General features: G+C 38.9%; 1 protein-coding gene across 8 annotated transcripts in view; it reads right to left on the minus strand.

The window, feature by feature from the left end:
• The window catches only part of PHF14 (PHD finger protein 14), a 162,452-nt gene that overhangs the window by 94,235 nt on the left and 47,741 nt on the right, over window positions 1–20,476 (minus strand). For all 8 annotated transcript variants that reach the window (XR_014028513.1, XR_014028514.1, XR_014028515.1 and 5 more), the window contains exons 10-14: window positions 10,905–11,011; window positions 9,230–9,325; window positions 7,369–7,472; window positions 5,944–6,075; window positions 2,194–2,362 (exon numbers count right to left, since the gene is read on the minus strand). Coding sequence is in view for 4 of the 8 variants with exons in the window: in XM_081344066.1 (XP_081200192.1) it covers window positions 2,194–2,362; window positions 5,944–6,075; window positions 7,369–7,472; window positions 9,230–9,325; window positions 10,905–11,011 (608 nt within the window). In the remaining 4 variants the exon portion in view is untranslated. The remainder of the gene's footprint in view (window positions 1–2,193; window positions 2,363–5,943; window positions 6,076–7,368; window positions 7,473–9,229; window positions 9,326–10,904; window positions 11,012–20,476) is intronic.

A 20,476-nucleotide genomic window follows, 5' to 3' on the forward strand; every position in this document is an offset into this window, starting at 1 on the left:
AATGTAAATCAGAGTTGTTTGATGATTTTATGAGAGTTCTTGTGATTTTATATGTTATTTCAGACCTCTGATGAATCCACAAGAAACTAGATGGAATTACAAATTAAAGGAAAATAAACTGTATAACTGGTTTTGGTTTGGTTTTGCCTTATTAACCCATGGTTAAAAGAAGCCAAGCATAAATAATATGTGAACGTAGCTAATTTTAATGTGTCTGTACATCTCATCCACAAGCATCATCACCTATTACATATTTTATACAATAGATGTATATCAAATAATGGAACACAATAATAAAGCTACACATAGACCATACAATCCATAGAATAAGTCTTTGTTTGCAAATTCTCCATACCTTTAGAACATATAGGTCTAGAAGATAAAAGGGATGCCAATGAAAGTTATATTTGGCTCGAATTGAAGCTAATATATTTGGTAGCACATGGCAGAATCAGTATTGTAGTTCAGTAACCAGGAGTAATACACATAATATGATCTGTGTTATAATAATGTATGGACCCAAACAAGGTTTTTATATTTCACATTCTGGCAAGACACTTATTAACCAGATTGCAATAATTCTAGGCAAACTGCATTTGAACCAGATCTCTGTCCAATAACAGTTCTTGGGATAAAATGCATTATGAAACCTGGGCAACAGGAGCTAGGAAAAATAGAATACAAAGTGCTTATTTCTTGAACAATATTCCCTATTTTAAAACTGTAATACAGAATGTTACTATACATTAATGAAGGCAATATAAGATAGTATTATACAGAGAACATTTTCTATAAAAAAGCACTTAATCACCCACAGCAGGCCACAGACTATACAAAGAAAGTTAATCTTGTCAAGGCAGCAAACCTCAGAAATATCCCAGAATGAGGGATTTAAGTGACTTGAGTTTATTGTCTCACTCTGACAAGCAAATAATGCAAGACCTCATTAAAAATAGGTTACAGCATATAAAATATGTTGCTATGATGCAAATTTACTGGATAAATATAAAATTCCTTCTATATTGGTTTTATATATTTATTAAATATATTTCATTTAAAGTTTATTTAAATTAAGAAAAAGTACAATCATTAAATGTTATTTATCTGCAGTTATAGTGTAGTATCAAGCAATTCAGCATCACAGAAAGACAACTATTTGCTCCCCAAATCACATACCGGTAGATCAAGAAAAATAAGTTCATATTAGTAAATAGGTGAGGAAGAATCATCTCATAAACACATCCACTATTCTGAAATGATTTCATTCACTAGCCAAGGTATATAACGGGCTAATGATTCAACTATGTCAACTTAAAAAACAAATATTCTGTCAGCAAGAGACTTAAAAACTTGTCACTATATTTGAATTACAGATATTCACGTGGTATAATTTGAATAAATGACATTTCAGAATGCACAATGAGAAAATTCATGTTCTATAGCAGACATGTCAAACACAAGGCCCGGGGGCCAGATCCGGCCCGCGAAGTGGTTTCATGTGGCCCGCGAAGCCATCCTGGAAACAGTGAGGGAACGGCCCCTACTGCCTTGGCCCTGGCCCAGAGACCCTCCTTCTGCCAGAGACCCTCAGATCTGTCCCACCCCTGGCCAGGCCCCCATAGGCACCCTTGATGCGAACAATGTAGAGCTGGCCACGCCCACCCAGCAGGCCATACGCACTCTGGCCATGCCCACCCAGTAGGCCACGCCCACCCTGGCCATACCCACCCAGCCCCCTGAGGGCAACCGCAATGCTGATGCGGCCCTCAATGAAATTGAGTTTGACACCCCTGTTCTATAGCACTGTCACAACAGAATCTATCTACTTAAAAGGGTGAAAAGTTACTCATTCAAACATAAAAAAGATCATTTATTACTTACTGCATGAATTCATAGGGATTATTTTTGTTTAATGTTTTAAATTCCAATATGCTTATATGTTCAAAAAGGAAAACAGTCTACACAATACATAATAATATGAAATAAATGTAAGAAAAAAATCAAAATTTATTTTACTTTTCATGGTTAAACCAGCTTCTGATCCCAAAATGTTTCATATTTTACACTAAAACCTAGAAATAAGTTATTATTTTTAAGCATTTAAAATTTTTCATAGTGAGATACTTGGCACATAAGTTTTGCATTAAGACAGAAAGGCTTATATATGTGTATTCTGCCTCAGCTGTCATTTACCGTGTTTCTGATAGGAATCTTCTTTGGTTCCGGAGGTACATCCTGTGGAACAAATTTTACTGGCTCCTTAATCTGCCTCCTTGATCGCTTAGTTCCATCTGGTAAAGTTTCCATGGCAATGTCTGCTTCCATGTCACTGCTACCTGCTTGGTCGCATTCTGAACACTGCCTGGAAAGACAACATATATAGAAATTCAAACTGAATTCAGCAGCTTCCAAAGCAAAAACATACAGATTGGGGGAAAAAGTTTTTTTTTAAAAAAGATTATGTTTAGAAAGCAAAAGAACACCACATACAGACGGAAAGGAAACTGGCATGTTTTTCACATGTACAGATTGTAGTGCATGTGGAAAAAAAAACATGGGCCAAATGTTTCATCCTCGTCAGACTTTATTTGTTTAGAAGATATAGTATATGATCTCTTTTTTATTACTACAACTTCTTTACAAATAATATCTCCCACAATGAATTTGATCTCTTGGAGAAAGATGAGCCAAATCATCTTGGGGGTCTTTGGGATGTCAATTAATCACTTCAAATTAAAGATGGCAAGAATCCCAAATGTAAAACACACATTTTACAATAGGAGGAGAGGAAGTTTACTATAAATCTAGTCTCCTAAAGGAAAGCTGAGAAGTATCAATTAATAGAAAGTTAACGTAAACATTTCTTGTGTATTTACATAAAATTAATTATCTAGATGTCATTAGTTGGAAGATATTTCTTTATATTACAACCCTAGCTATAAAGCTAACAGTTTCTGACATTAAGATGGCTGTCCATACAAAAGTCTTTGTTTAGATGGAATCTCTATTTTAATGTACTATTTTTTTTTAAAAATACAGAATCATAGGAGAAACTCTCCTAACTCCAATAGAATGCCTATATTTTTTCCATATCAAGTGTTTTAAAAGCCCAAAGGAAAAACCTAAAGCAGAGACACAAATGCAACTAATATTCATCATTTTTGTAACAAGTAACTTCACATCAATTGTCTTATAAGACATAAGATAAAGTATTTTCAGGATTAAGTTCAATTTTTGGTGGCTTCATGAACATATTCATGCAGTTTTCTTGGCAGCAACACTAAAGTACTTTCCTATTTTCTTCTTTCAAGATGTTTTTCAATCTTCCAGTCTACCCTATCTCATTAGTGTTCCCAGCAGTATCCCACCCAAACACTAGACAAATTTAACTAAGTTTAGTTTCCGAACAGGTAAAGTAAGCCAGATTCTCAACATGGATTGATGGACTTCAATATCAAGACATGACTGGCAATGAATGCAGGCTGAAAAATTCTGTCATTTGAAATCCACATTTATAGGAGTTGCTGGCTATATCATTGCTATGCATAATCTCGATAGTTCTTTGAGCTGGAAAAGTATTCTAGAAAAATCCATTAGAAAACCAAAGTAAATGTTTTACAACAGATAATAGGCCTTCCAATATAAGTACTATTATTGTACACTTTAATACAATTCCAGCAATAAAAAATAAAATAAATCAGAATTTATGTATTTTTTTTCTTGTTTCTCACAGCAATATGAACTTCTAGGAGTAAATGAAAGACATATGAAATAGAAACAATGTAAGCATCGTAAGTAGCAGAGATATTGTTTTATGGAACTTCACATTTCTAATGCAAACTTCAACAGAACTTTCTATACTATTTCTTATGATTTTGAAAAGAATTGACAAAGACACATTTAAAGATGAAACAGATGCAATCAATAAGTCTCAATTTCTCTGTTATAATCCCATCACACTGAATATACCTTAGTTAAATTAAAAGTGAAAGCCAAGCTTGTGATCACAAATGTAGCTGAAGCATGAAATTGTGGCAACTACGTAAGACTTTTGGAAATAAAAGCTTTCTATCCCTTTGACTTTTTACCACTGGGATGTTAGTTTATTTCTTCTTGATAGTATGGCTTTTAAAATAATCTTTCAGTATGACTAAAAGGCAGAATAAAATCAGTGAATTACTTTTCAATTTAATCTGGTCACTGAAAGTTAACTTCTCTATTCATTATGCCTGAAGCAAAACATTAAAAAAAATTCTAAATGACATACAGTAATTCCCTATGTATTCATTCAATCCTACAATATTTTAGGAATAATTCAATATGGTATTGATCAGGTATATATTTATTTATTTATTAATAATTTTATATCACTATCCATCTATCCCAATAATATAATATAGGTTGGAGTCTTAAAAATTCAATCACAGGGAAAAAAAACAACCAGTGAAATTAATGGACTTAGTTTAAATGAGTATGATGTTCAAGTCTGTGGTTCTTATTTATAACCTCTGCATTGAAAGATGAATAACTTTAAAATAGAAGACATTTCTGGAACTTTATACAACCCTCTACCACATCATGTCATTCCAACCTATTTTTCAGGGTTTGTCTCCTAAGTATTTTTTGTTGCTATCTCCATCCACAAAATCCCCAAAGAAAGAAAATAAAGACAGAAATATATAATCATCTCTGGGACATCTGATAACAATACCACATCAATGAGTGGCCTGCTGGAGTTTTCCGTAATATCAGGAGACTGCAAAGCAGACTCACCCTTCAAACACTACCCTCTGCTAAAATACAGCAAGAAGGCTGATGCTGTTTTAAGCCAAAATTTCTTCTGGAAACAGACTAGCCTGAACATAAGAACAAAAGCCAGGTCAATAGGAATCAGTATCAAAATACCATTAAACGTATGTGGATTTAACACTGCTCTTTTTAAAAATTACAACTAAGGCCTCAAAATACCAGTTGGCTGGTTGAATACTAAGACTAAACACAGAGTTATCTTGTTTGCTTTGTTACTTTGAACTTTCTTATAGTTTTTCAGTGATAGGTAACAACACCACTAATGAAAGCAGTTGCTGAAAAATATGCATTATTAAATACTTAAAATAGAAGTTGTCATTGTCACCATTATAAAATAACTCTGTTCTCTGCTCAGCTCTCTGGTTTGAGAGCTGCATTTGGTATGCTAGTCTTCTTACTCCGAAATGTAAATAGATCTATTACCAAATAATTTATTATGACTATCTTTATACATTTAATATTTTCCCTCTATAGTAAAAGTCAGAAATGGAAACTTTTGATAGGGCAGTAGGGGCCAATCCTCATGTAACACATCTTTATCAATACTGAGATCATACATAATGTAGTATGTTTATAAAAAAGAGATGAGATATGAGATGATTTTTGTCTTCCTATACTTACATGAAAGTAAAGCAAAAAAGTTATTTAAATTGTTTGTACTTGCTTCAATGAAGGAAAAAATCATTTCTTTATATATCTTTATTACTTTTATTTAGTCTGCACTTTTTTATATTCTTCTAAGTTTGTAATGATTTTATCAATATTCTTAGTTTGTATCACTTTTTATTTTTGTATCTGTAAACTTCAATAAACCTTGCTATTTAAATAGTTATAAAAGTTAACTTCTAGGAAAAGAAATCAGTGATTTGTTAGTTAGTTCGGCATAATTTTTTTTAAAAAAAAACCTTCCTAGACCACAATAAAGTTATAAAAGAAGGGACTTCTGTTTTGTAAAATTTCAAGCATCAGCACCGCTACGGGAATAAAAAGCATGTAAGAACATTTGAAAAACTCTTCAGTAAGATCTAAATTAAAAACTTTGCATGAAAAAACTTCAGACTCCTATATAGTAGGTTCATGATCTAATTTCTTAATCCCAAAGGAAATAGGAGGATATATTTATAATATTCTTACCAGTAACTGTTTTTAGTCTTCCTTGGCATCCTTGAAAGTGGAGGGTCCAGACATCCAAGGTGATAATGGAGTTTACAAGTATCACACAGCAAAAGGAGGTGCTGATCATGGTTCTTCTTGCAAATCCCACAACTTGGAAATGCAGGAAAAGGTTTCGTTTGAGAAAATGCAAATACTTTGCTAAGCTGTCTCAAAGTTAATATGGGGTAGAATCCAGAGATCCTTATGCATAAGCAGAAGATCTTAAGCAGATAATTAAATATTCTTATTTACCAGGGCATTTTAAAGGTTACTTACTATTTTGAAATTCTTGAAATTTTAAAAATATAAAACTAATTTCAAATCCAAGCTAACTTTTTTGTTTTTAATTTTAGTCATATTGCCAGGAAATAAGTGAATCAATATAGATTCACTGAGATACATTTCTAATAAAATAAGTCAATGAGTGAGTACATGAATAAATACATAATTTAGGAGGACAACTATATTAATAGCTATTAGCCATAAAAATTAGCTATTTAGATATTTAGGAGTTAAATCGTTTTATTATAAAATGTGGAAAACAGCCAGGAGCAGATGGTGACTACTTTCTGAAAATATCAAACTACTGATAGACCCCAGTTTGTGGAGAGGAAAATATAAAACAACACATGTATTATATTTCTAATACTTGTAAGTGTTAAACTTTTTCTTATACTGATAAGTATATATGTAAAATAAACTCTTGATGTAAAGCTTAACTCATAGTGGCTTTTACATCATTTTCTTAGTAACAATACAGAAATATTGCTTTCTTCCATTTCTCATCTTCACTTGGGCTTCCCTAAGGAGTGTCACTTAAATATTAATTAGGGAACCAGATAATAAAATAAATTATATATGTGTAACAATAAATATCTAATTTAATAATTTTTAATATATCTATGTAAAAGGGAGATTACATTTAAAGTGCACAGCTATTCTGTACAGTCTTTTCTATGGTAGTTTGTTCTGAAAATTTTAATAAAAATAGATTTGAATAATTCAGGTATGAAATACATTTTCTTTCAAAATGAAGTCTATCAGTAGTTTATAGCCAAGCTTTAACTATAAATAAAAAAAACCAAAAACAAACAGTCAAGTTATATAGCAAACTGTAGCATCTAGAAATGGAAAGCAATGGAAGAAAAAATATATTCAGTTGACTGAAATTGAAATTTGTTAAAAGCAATATTGGCCATATTGGCCTGAGATGAATTATTAACCCAAGGCACTAATACTTGTAATTCTTTTATTTTATAAGTCCCTTAATCAACCAGGTTGTTAGCAAAGAAGTAAATGGGGAGAGAACAGAAAAGATTTTCTTTTTTCAACCTCTAATTTACGATTTTGCAATTATGCAGTTTACTCTTCTAATGAGCACAAGAGAGTATTGCTGCTACTTGCCTATAAAGTACTGCTGGAAGGGTTGTAGTCTTATGAGTTCCACCTTCCTTTTTACTGGGCTTTCTCTCCTTGGGTGCTCGCAAAATTGCTGGTATATTTAGTTTCTGTGGGGTTTGAGGAAATATAGGAATATTGGTAAGACAAATACATAATGAACATATCCGTGTATTTCCCAGTCAGCAGTTGACCGGAAGAGATGTGTGGAAAACTGTCAAGTCACAAATGTGACTATGTCATATTTTCTGTCTCCAAATTTCTTCTTAGAATTGAAACTGCATTCACATATTTCTCAATGCAATAGAAAAAAGAAGCCAGAGACATTAAAGCTTTGCCTTTTAAACTTTCCCCCCCTTTAACGGAGAAAGCTTTAAAAGAAATAGGCAAGGACAAGCTGATTTAGAAGGTTAAAAGGAAAAAGAAAAAAGAAAAATCTACTACACTTCACAAAAGAATACTGAAACAGTTTATTTTCTTCAGCATCTCTGCTACAGTGGTGCTCCATAGGTTAATTAGAAAAATTATCTTATTGGACCAAACTCTCCACAAAGCAGCAGAGATTCTCTTCGGGTTTCTACTAATCTGCAGTATGCTAGCTTCACAGACAGCAACCATCTATCAAAGTCATTTCTAAGGGGCCCTAAGGGGCTGCATCTGTTCAACCAACTGGAAAAAGGTGTTATGCAAGCTATGCAAATGAAACTACTACTTTTTATTATAATTATTAAATAATTGCACTAGGAAACACATTTGCAAATTTTAATTTTTTTAAAGTGGCAAAATTTCTTATTAAGAAACTTACGCTTATGATAAAAGATTTCCAGTAAACCATATTAGAGTAAATATACCAGCCAGCTTAGCAAATCTATATAGGTGTACCCTGTTAAATCCTTAAGCTATTTATAATACTATTCCTGGCCAGTGGTATAATTTTTTTAAGACATCACTTTATTTTATAAAAAATAACATTAATAATGACCTATAGAATTAAAAAAAACAAGACCTTTTCATGTTGAAAACATCGCTATTCTATTTGTATCTACTTTCTTGAGAACTCTATATTAACTCATTCAATATTTTGTAATTTTATGAATGCTAAGATGAGAAGTACCAAACAGTAAACCACAGAAATTAGTGTTTGTAAATGGAGCCAATTAAATGTAGAAGTATAAATTCTACCATTTAGAAATAAAAAAGTAGAAATGAGAATAGATAGATAACTGGGGAAAAAGGTTCCTTGCATCTTTAAATGTAGCTAAATATATAATAAAATTAAATATTGAAACCATCTAGTTAAAAATGTCTTATAACACAGTGAATTTAAAAATGATGGGGTGAGATAATAAGCTATTGCTACTATAAAAGCCACTTGTGCTTTAGAATACTGTTTCCTTAAAAAGAAAAGGAATCTTTATATATAATTTAAAAATATTATTTGTGTAGTATATTCACAAAAAGAAGCTCTAGAAAACAATCTACTCCAACAAAAACTGCTTGTCTGGAAGCTTCAATTGCTATGAGTCAAAAACAAAAACAAAAGACAGCGAGAGCGGTTAGATTAACTCATGCTTCAGGTTTAGCTTCATCACAAATGACAGGTCAATCAGTTATAGCAAATGAAAGAATTTTGCAAACAAGATAGCTAAAACAAAAACAAAATTAAAGTATAGGTTCCTAGTAAGTACCTTGTGGAGCCCGAGATATATTTCAATCAGAAATCATTACCTCCAGGAGAAAGGCCAGGACTTTATCAAATGTATCTTTCCACCCACCAAAAGTGGCAGTAAAAAAGAGAAAAGCATATTCTTATGTATCATGTGATCTAAAAAGCATAAAAAAGGGGGGAAAGAGTGGAGAGACCAACCTGTCCAATAATTCTTCCTAGGAGAGCCCACATTCCCTGCCCTTCATTTCGCAGCTTTGAATTCATATTTTGAAGGTCTTCTAAAGATTCACACAACTAAAAAATAAAGTTACATAAAAATGCAGAAAATATTTAGCATCTCTTCTCCAGGAGGAGGCATTCTTTACTTAAAATACCTTTTCTAACATAAATATTGAAATAATAAAATTGGTCTTTCATGTCAATGCTAGTGAAAGCAGTAAAGTTAATCAACCATTCATAACTCCAGAAAGAAAACACGGGCATCCATCTGCTTAGTAAAAAAAGAACATAAATAATTTTATCTGATAATAAAATTATAATGGCAGTAAAAAACATCACAACACTTGCACTCTGTTATTTCCATTTGTAACAAAATGCCAAGTATTTCTATACTGGAAATGAAAACTTCAGTACAACGAATCTGTACACTTAATGTAAGAAAATATAAAATCATATTAAGTCTTCTAGGTTTAACTTAAAATAACATTTTGCTCTCCTGACTATTCCTTATTTTTAAACAATTCTAACAAAAGGGATGTATTCACACAGGCATGGGCAGGTTAAAAGCCAGAGTAAATAGTAATCTTATCTATAATGGCTAAATTTTATATTTGAACATCATCATCGTAATAATAACAATAACAATAATGTTGGAAGAGACCTTGGAGGTCATCTAGTCCAACCCCTTGCTCAGACAGGAAACTCTATACCATTTCAGACAAATGATTGTCCAGTCTCTTCTTAAAAACTTCCAGTGTTGAGCATTCACAGCTTCTGGAGGCAGGCTGTTCCACTGATTAATTGTTTTAACTGTCAGAAAATTTCCCCTTAGTTCCAGGTTGCTTCTCTCTTTGGTTAGTTTCCATCCATTGCTTCTGGTCTTGCCTTCAGGTGCTTTGGAGAATAGCTTGACCCCCTCTTCTTTGTGGCAACAGATATTGGAACACTGCTATCATGTCACCCCTTGTCCTCTTCATTAAACTAGACATACCCAATTCCAGCAGCCGTTCCTTATGTTTTAGCCTCCAGTCCCCTAATCATCTTTGTTGCTCTTCTCTGTACTTCTTCTAGAGTCTCAACATCTTTTGCACATCATGGTATATTTAAACAATCTTAAATAATTACTTATTTAAATTTTATATTACATACCTTCAAGAATGCAGCAGAGACTTTGAGATTATAATGCAAATGTATGTCTTCTAAACTGCTGAGTCACTACTGTTCCCTAGAAGCATGGGTAGCTGCCTGCTGCCAACAAAGAGTTTGACAGACAGCACTGTCTTGGTGGGTCCTGGACTCTACTGTAGTCTTGTAGTTACAAATAAGAAATAAAAATGCTGCATAAATTACCTTGTGTTCTTTGATAGTACCTTGTCCCAATGACTGATTTCAGTTTCAGTCATTGAAAATAATCAAAGTACAGGAATCCGAAAATGTTTTTCAATAAGTTACTGAGTTGTGAATGAAGACCACTGAAACATTGAGCTTAACTTCAGGTAGGTGTGTGTGTGTGTGTGTGTGTGTGTGCATGTGTGTGTGTCACTGTGTGTGTATTCAATGATGAGTCAGAGTGTTGAGTTTAATTTCTTTTATATTTTAAGAATTAATTAACTACATCATATAAATTTTACATGGCTTTAAGACTATTTCTTACCTTGTTGTATTCTATATGAAGTTTTTCTTGTTCATTCTCCAGCTTATCCTTAATTGTCTTCTGTTCTGCCATATTCTCCTGAATCTGGATCATGCGCATGTTCCTCTCTAAAATAAAAGTCAACACCTTACTTATGTATGAAATAAGAGATTGTAGTTAGACTCAAATAACTGAATCTCTCATTGTATCCTTAAATCAAAACAAAAGAATATAGCTATGCTAATATGCAGTTTTTATTTAGTATAAAGAATAAGACAATTCAATGACAACATAATTCTTATATGAATATACTGAAGTATTTGAAACAAAATTCCAGTGAACTTGATCTGGCAGCAAAGCAGCGATAATATATATATTATATATTTCCCAAGAGTAGAAATCTCTGAGTTATAAAAATACATGTAGCAATAAGCATACAGTTAAGAGAACAATTCAGAACAAGTAGCATAGTTGGAGAGTAAATTGTCAGAATCCATTTATATCACATTTCATAATTGTATAGGTAGAACAACGTGCTATTTCGGGGGATTCTGCCATCTCTCCGAGGGGGGGGAGAGGATGGTTACTAAAGCGATTTTCAAACAACAGGGGATGTTTTACTGGGGAAGGGAGGGGGGACAGACAGGTCTGGATTGTATCTTCATTTACAACTGAAAAGGAAAGCAATAACCATAAAACCAAGGAGAGTTCCCTTTCCCATGGAAGGACCTGACACCTAGCAACTGACGACAGCCTGACCAAATGGATGAGGGGAGGGGCTGGAATGGGAATGGTTTATATAGGATTGAAATGTAACTTTTCTCAGATTCCGTCTTGTATTCCCACAATCGATTCCATCCTAGTAAACATTTTCCTTTTGGACTAAACTTGCATCCAAGAGTTCTTATTTCCTAAGATGTGGATTGAGGTGGGTCCTGACAGTAGACGGAATCTGCTTTAAGAGTCAACCTGGAAGGGAAAACCTTACTGGGGGACTTTGCAACAAATAAAATGTCTGGCGACGAAGCAAGAGAGGAGGGAAGCCCCATGGAGGGGGAGTCTTCCCCCCAAATGGAATCCCAGAGACAATGGGAAGCTGAAGCAGCATATTCCCCCGGGGAAGAAGCGGTGGAGCAGTACGACCAAAAACCCCGGTGGTCGATGGGCGTTGGAAGGAAAAGTGAGTGGGAAAAGGCTTCGGGAGAAACGACCCTGAGGCGTAGTAACCACCAACCGGAATGGAGGCAAGAGATGGAGAGTTCCCTGCACGCCAGCGAGGAGGAGCGGATCCTGGAAAAGGCCATTGATCTGATGAAAGCAACCCTGAGTTCACTGAGGGAGGAGAGAGCTGAAAATCGCAACCGAGGCAGCGTCTGGGGACGCAACTGGAAAGGTAACGGAGGGGATCCAACACCTGAAACCACGGGGCCATCCAATGGAACAGGAATTGCTGCCTCAGCAGTACCCCCCCCAGAACCACAGATGGGGACCAGGATGAGGAGCAATACCGGCCACGGCGCAGACAACGCTCCAGCCAAAGACTCCCGCCCCTGGAAGTCAAATTCAAGGGGGAGCCATCACGACTGGGATTTTTCCTAACCCAAGTCCTCAGCTACATGGAAGAGTACGGACGGGACATCCCCAGTGACAAAACACGCATCCGAATTGTGCAATCTGCCCTGGACGGGACGGCTGCAGACTGGGTGGTGAACTTGCATGACTCCAATGCCCCAGAACTCAACGACTTCAACCGATTCATGTCATCTTTGAGGCGACGGTTCGAGGATCCTTTGGCTGACCGTAAGGCCCGGGAGAGAATCAAAACGGTGAGGCAGGGCAGGCAAGCAGTGGCTGATTATACCCAAGAATTCCGAGCCATTGCCAGCAAGCTGAACTGGCCAGAAGACATCCTCCTTAGCCACTTCAAAGACGGTCTGAACTACGACCTGTATGATGCTTGCCTGCCTCGAGGAGACCCACCCCACCTCGACGACTGGTACATCCTGGCGGAGGAAGTGGAAATAGACCTACTGAAGAGACACCGCAGAGGAAAACCATGGGGCCGCCTGCCACCCGAGCAAACACGCGAGGGGGAAAAACCACCAGCCACAGCCAAAAAATCAACAAGTTGCTTCAACTGTGGGAGAGAGGGCCACCGTGCTGCAGAATGTCGTTCAAAAGCCCCCCCATGAAAACCAGAGGCATCATCCTCCAAGAAGCCGGGGAAGCCCCAAGGCAACACAAAAGAATCTTCCATGAAGGGGACAGAGGCTGTAGAGTCCACAATTCCTGCCAGGAACTGGGACTGGACTCCGGCCTGCACCGCAGGGACGGTGGACAACTCGGAAGACAGCTCAGAGGGAGAACCATTGGTAAGTGGACCCCTTCCACCCATACTTAAGACAGTGACTATATTAGCTTCCCCTATGCCTGAAGCAGCCAAAATAAAAGCTCTGATAGACTCTGGGTGCATCCGCTGCCTTATCAGCCCAACGCTGGTGGAGAGATTGAGCATCCCAGTGAGGAGGCTAAAACAACCAATCTCTTTTAGTCAATTAGATGGGACAATAGCAGGGGGAGGACCAGCCACCCTAGCCACTTTACCAATCCACCTATCACTGGGGCCCCATGAGGAGGACATAACGTTTATAGTGGCCCCAGGCATGGAATGCCCAATGATCCTAGGACTGGAATGGCTGAAGAAATGGAACCCCGGGATAAACTGGAGGACAGCAGAACTCAATTTCCCAAAGGGGGGCAGAAGAACTTAGACTCCAAAAGCACCCCCCCAACCCAGAGGGAGGAGACAGCAGCAGTGGGGAAAGAGAAGGGATTACCAGAGATACCGGAGGAATACAGGGACCTGACTGAGGTTTTCAGTGAGGAAAGAGCAGATGAGCTTCCCCCCCACCGCCCCACAGACTGCACCATAGAATTCAAACCTGGGGCAAAACTCCCAAAACCCAGGATGTATGCCATGAGCCCAAGGGAAATGGCAGAAATGGAGAGATTCATAAAGAAAAACTTAGAAAGAGGATTTATTGAGCCTGCCAAACCCAAAGTGGCCGCCCCGCTTCTGTTCAGGGAGAAGAAGGATGGGTCCTTTCGTTTGGTTGTGGACTATAGAAATTTGAACACAATTAGTGAATGTAATCTGTACCCCCTTCCCCTAATGAAGGATATGTTATCCCACCTATTGAAAGGAAAGATTTTTACCAAACTAGACCTGAGGGAAGCATACTACCGTATTAGGATTAAGGAAGGAGACGAATGGAAGACTGCATTCAACTGCCCAATGGGGTGCTATCAATTCAAAGTATTGCCATTCGGACTGCAAGGGCCCCCCGCAGTCTTTATGCAATTAATTAATGACGTGCTGAGAGAGCACCTATATAAGGGGGTCCTGGTTTACCTCGATGACATCCTTATCTTCACAGAAACCAAAGAGGAACATATCAAACTAGTCAGAGCAGTCCTGAAGAAGTTGCGAGCTGCCCACTTATATGCTAAATTATCGAAGTGTGAATTCCATCAGAAAAAAATCGACTACCTGGGATATCGCATATCTCCAGAGGGCATCGAAATGGACCCTGAGAAGGTCAGGGCAGTACTAGAGTGGGCACCCCCCCGCACACGGAAGCAATTGCAAAGTTTCCTGGGGTTTGCAAACTTCTACCGCCAATTCATCCCCGCATTTGGCCAAATAGCCATGCCCCTCACAAATTTGTTGAAAACGAAGGGGGGGTCACCCGTGAAACCCAGCCAGCCTCTGAAATGGTCAGTGGAATGTCAAGCAGCATTTGAGAGGCTAAAGAGACTTTTTTCTGCTGAACCTGTCCTAAAACACCCAGATCCCGACAAACCTTTTGTAATACAGGCAGATGCGAGTGATGTAGTGGTAGGAGCCGTACTATTACAAGAAAATGATGGGGGGACATTGCAACCATGCGCATACACATCCAGAAAACTCACAGAAACAGAACAACGCTGGCCAATATGGGAAAAAGAGGCATTCTCGTTGAGGTGGGCATTACTAACATGGCGCCAATTTTTAGAAGGAAATAAAATACCTTTCCAGGTCTGGACAGACCACAAAAATTTGGAAGCACTAAAAACGCCCAGGAAGCTCACTCCTAAGCAAGCCCGCTGGTCCCAACATTTTCACCGATTCAATTTCACTCTCAAACACTTACCAGGGGGAAAGGACTTCCTGGCAGATGCATTATCCCGCATGCCCCAATATAACAGCACAAGAGTTACTGACTTTAAAACACTTGTACCGGAACAACAACTGGCAGCACCAGTCACCACCAGGGCACAAGAAAAAATGAAGCCGAAGGTAGATAGCCAAACTGGAATAGAATTCAGGAAATCTTTGGAAAGTGATGAATGGTTCCAGAAAAATAAACATGTGTGCACAATTAAAGATGGACTGCCGTGGGTGGGGGAGAAGCTATATATACCTGCCACACAGAGAATCAATTTCATGCAACTGTGCCATGATACAAAATCAGCAGGACACTTTGGCTTTGTAAAAACCTTACACTTAACTAAAAGGCAATTTTGGTGGCCATCTATGAAAAAGGACATAGAAAGCTATGTGGGTAGCTGTCAAATTTGCGCGATGGCCAAAAGACTGCAAGGGAAACCGCCAGGTCTGTTACAACCGGTGGCAAACCCCTCAGCCCCATGGAAAGAAATAGCCATGGATTTTATCGTAGAACTGCCAGAAAGTAATGGAAACACCGTAGTCTGGACTGTCACAGATCTGTTCTCTAAGCAAGTACATTTCATACCTTGCCAAAAAATCCCGACTGCAAAAGCATTAGCAAAACTTTTTGTACAGCATATTTACAGATTGCACGGGGTACCACAACGCATCATATCTGACAGAGGGGTGCAATTTACGTCGGCATTTTGGAAAGAATTTTTATCCCTCTTAGGAACCACCCAAGGACTGTCATCTAGTCACCATCCTCAGACAGACGGAGCTTCTGAAAGACTTAATAATATACTTGAACAATATCTGAGATGCTATATTAATTTTCAGCAGTCCGACTGGACGGACCTACTGCTTTTTGCAGAAGTAGCATATAATAATGCAGTCCACTCAAGCACAGGTTACACTCCTTTTCAAGTAGCTACAGGCCAGAGTTTCAACCCAATACCAGAACTAACCACAAAAGAACCGGTTATCCCTGATCTGAAGGAATGGATTGCTCAATTACAAAATGCATGGCCAATCGTTAGGAAAGCATTGGAAGATGCCAGAAAAGCATACAAGACACAGGCAGACAAAAAAAGAACCGATCCCACACCATTTAGGGTAGGAGAGATGGTATATTTATCCACAAAATACCTGAAATCACTCCAACCCTGTAAAAAACTAGGACCAAAATATATTGGACCTTTTCCAATTAAAAGAATCATAAACCCAGTAACATTTGAATTAGAACTACCCAAAAATCTTAGACGAATACACCCAACCTTCCACTGCAGTCTATTAAAGAGAGAACAACAATCACCACTATGAGAAAAAATCCCACCACCACCACCCCCCATCATGGTCGAAGTGAAATGAAATGAAATGAAATGAAATGAAAAGAACCCAAAGAATTTCTAAATTTCATTCCGGCATCCCGGGACATTCAAAATGTTCCATCACTTTCTATGGGGGGTGAGTCTTTACCCCCCGTAGATAGGGCTCGCAACTTGGGAGTCCTCCTAGATGCACGGCTTACCTTAGAAGATCATGTAGTAGCCGTGACTAGGGGGGCTTTCGCACAGGTTCGCCTGGTGCGTCAGTTGCGGCCCTATCTAGACCGGGATGCACTGTGTACGGTCACTCATGCGCTCGTGACCTCTCGTCTTGACTATTGCAATGCTCTCTACATGGGGCTTCCCTTGAAGACCACTCGGAGGCTCCAACTGGTACAGAATGCGGCCGCGAGAGTTGTCTTGGGAGTTTCCTGGTACTCCCATGTTACACCTTTGCTCCGCAAGCTGCATTGGTTACCAGTTGTCTTCCGGGTGAGGTTCAAGGTCTTAGTGATGGTTTTTAAGTCCTTACATGGCATGGGTCCGGAATACCTCGGGGACCACCTGCTGCCGGCGTCGACTCCCCTCCGCCCTGTGCGTTCCCACAGAGAGGGCCTCCTCAGGGTGCCTCCAATCAGAGAATGTCGGCTGGTGGCCCCCAGGGGGAGGGCCTTCTCTGTGGGCGCTCCGGCTTTGTGGAATCAGCTGCCGGTTGAGCTCCGGATGGCACCAGATCTTCGCTCCTTCCAGCGCGGGTTAAAGACCCATTTATTTGAACAAGCTGGCCTGGCCTGATGGGCAGTTACTTAGGGTTTTAATATTTATATATATTTTCTATTGTTTTTACTGTGGGCAATAATTTAATTCTTTTTTAACTTTTGTATTTTTGTAGTTTTATGATATGCCCTGTTCACCGCCCTGAGTCCTTCGGGAGAAGGGCGGTATAAAAATTTAATAAAACTTAAACTTAAACTTAAACTTAAATTGTAAAAATATTTTAAAGTATTTTTAAAATGCTTGTTCTATTTTCATGGAACTCCATCATTAAGCAATGCAGTCATACTGAAAAACCAATTACCGTATTTTTCGGACCATAAGACGCACTTTTCCCCTCCCAAAAGTGGGTGGAAAAACGAGGTGCGTCTTATGGTCCGAAGGTAAGCGAAAACACTTGTCTCCCGTTCAGTCAACGCAGTCCATCAGCTCCAGACGTGATTGAATGAAGATGTGGAATTCTCCGCCCCGCCCCTGTGATTGGTCGTCAGGGGAGGAAATACGGACGTGCCTGCCATGCCTTCTGACTGCCTCCCCCTCCCTGTGCGCGCACATTTTCTTTCTTTTACCTCGCTGCTAAAGAAAGTTTTTGCTAAACTAAACCTCATAGGCGACTTGCCCCAGCAAAGCCGTGAGGAGTTGTCCCTGCAGGTTTCTCTGCGAAGTTTATTGGAAGTGATTTCCCATTTGCAAGATAATACTGCTAATTGTTTGAAATTGCTCTTAGAAAACCTATTCAGGGAAAAGAAACTACCGGTACCTACCTACCTTTCTTTCTTTCTTTCTTTCTTTCTTTCTTTCTTTCTTTCTTTCTTTCTTTCTTTCTTTTTTCTTTTTCTTCTTCCCTCCCTCCTTTCTTTCTTCCTTCCTTCTCTTCCTTCCTTCTCTTTCTTCCTTCCTTCTCCCTTCCTTCCTTCCTTCTTTCTCTCTCTCTCTCTCTCTCTTCCTTGCTCCCTCCCTCCTCCCTTTCTTCCTTCCTTCCTTCTTTCTTCCTTCCTTCTTTCTCTCTCTCTCCTTTCTTCTTTCTTTCTTTCTTTCTTTCTTTCTTTCTTTCTTTCTTTCTTTCTTTCTCTCTATCTCTCTCTTTCTTCCTTCCTCCCACCCTCCTTCCTTTCCTTCTCTCTCTCTCTCCCCTCCTTCCTTCCTAGTATACCGGTACTATTTGGTTCAGAATATTTTTTTTCTTGTTTTCCTGCTCTAAAAACTGGGTGCGTCTTATGGTCAGGTGTGTCTTATGGTCCGAAAAATACGGTAATTGTGCCATTGGTGACACTAGTGGGTTAGGATGCTGAGCTTGTCTATCAGAAGGTGGGTAGTTTGGCGGGTCGAATCCCGAGTGCCGCGTAACAGAGTGAGCACCTGTTACTCGTCCCAGATTCTGCCAACCTAGCAGTTCGAAAGCACATAAAAATGCAAGTAGAAAAATAGGGACCACTACAGTAGGAAGGTAACAGCGTTCCGTGCGTCACAAATTATGATCATGTGACCATGGGAAGCTGCAATGACTCTAAATACAAGGACTAGTCACAACTATCATTCATTCAGTTCCATTTTAAGTTTCAATGATCACTAAATGTGTAGTCCTTAAACAAAGGTCATCTGTATTTTGCAATCAATAAATCATCAATCAAAGCTGATGATTGTAACTGTATTCTTTCTGACAAAATCTAATTTCTTCCCTTACAAAGAAAGGTCCTATTTCACCATTTTTCTAGTAGATACAAGAATCACATTACTTTTCCACCCTCAATTAACAAATTGAAATAGCACAAGGTCCTGTGTGTGTGTGTGTTTGTGTGTGTGTCTGTGTGTGTGTGTGTGTGTAAATTAGGGCTTTCACAAAGCTGTGTGGGCTATGTCTGAATCAGCAGAAGCTTCCAGATACCTTTTAAGGGTATCTCTATGTAAAGCACATTACAACAGTGAAGCAGGAGATTACCACAGAATGGATAAGTGTGAAAAGTATATTACAATCCAGGAATGGGCACAACTGACACACTTCATCTTACAGGGCTCAGTTTTAACCTGTTGCTCGTCAGCCAAACCTCAACAGTAACCAGGCATCAAGAAAGAGAACTCATAGCAGCACTTAACTCACTATGGGCAAAGATGTACAACTGAGTATCATCAGCATACTCAGCAAACCAACGATCTTTCTCAGCGGTTTCATGTAGATGTCAAATAAAGAGTGGATAAGAAGTCAGGGGATGGATCTCTCACTTCCAATCAACACTGACTGAAAATGGCCTCAGAGGAAAGAAGTAAACCAGGACAATACAGTGACCTTCACTCTCAATCTCTGGAGTAGTTTTAGAAAGGTACTCAATGGTAGTCAATAGTCAATGGTATCAAGACCTTGTAAGGATAAACTATTCTATTCTTTATTGAAAAATAAACCTGAACATAGTATTTTCACTTCATTTTTAGTGGATACCGTATATTTAGAAATGTAAAATCATGGATCTGAACTGAAGCCCACTTTGAACCATGGCAGATTCATATTATGCAACTGTCTATCTAACAATGGAGGTAATAGTCTAGAGCAGGGTTTTTCAACTGGTGGTACGCATACCACTAGTGCAGGGGTCGGCAACCTGAAACAGCCACTTGGAATCGGTTCCATCACAAAAAAACCCCTGGGAGCTGCAAAAAATGTGTGCGCATGCGTGCACGCATGCACAGAACAAGGGGTTTCACTGAAGAGTGAAGCCTAAGGCAAGACATGCACCTGCCCTGCCCCCTCTGCTCTCATTTACTCACGTTTTGTTTGCAAAAGCTTCTCTCCTGCTCTCTTATTCATTCACATTTTGCTCTAAAAAGCCTCTTTCACACTCTCATTCACTCACATGGAAGCGTGAAACCTTCACCAGTGGAAGCGGCGGCAAGAGAGATGCTGGATGTCCGCCGCATCTCCGTGAGCCTCTGCCTCCCCCGCAGAAACAAATTCCCATGCTGGCCCCTATGGCAACAGCGGGCCCCAAGGGCTGGGCAATCACTCCGGCAGTGGTGGCGGCTGCTGTTGGGGCGGCCTAATGAGCTCGCCAAGAGACGCTGGAGGTGCTCCAGGCCCAGCGTGGTAGTCGCTGTGCTCACCATCTTTGGCGGCTGTGGCGGCAGGAGCAGCAGTTTGTCTGGGCAGCACCGCCTGTTACTTGGAGGGATGGGAGCTGCCAGCGGATCGCCCACGCCCGCTTGCCGAGTACTGCCCCAACAGCCACTACCGCTGCCTTCCTGTTGCTTCTGCCCGGCAGGCAGGCGGTGCTGCTCCTGCCGCCACAGCC

This window comes from Vipera berus (assembly GCF_964194415.1).
Source record: "Vipera berus genome assembly, chromosome: Z".
Taxonomy (NCBI): domain Eukaryota; kingdom Metazoa; phylum Chordata; class Lepidosauria; order Squamata; family Viperidae; genus Vipera; species Vipera berus.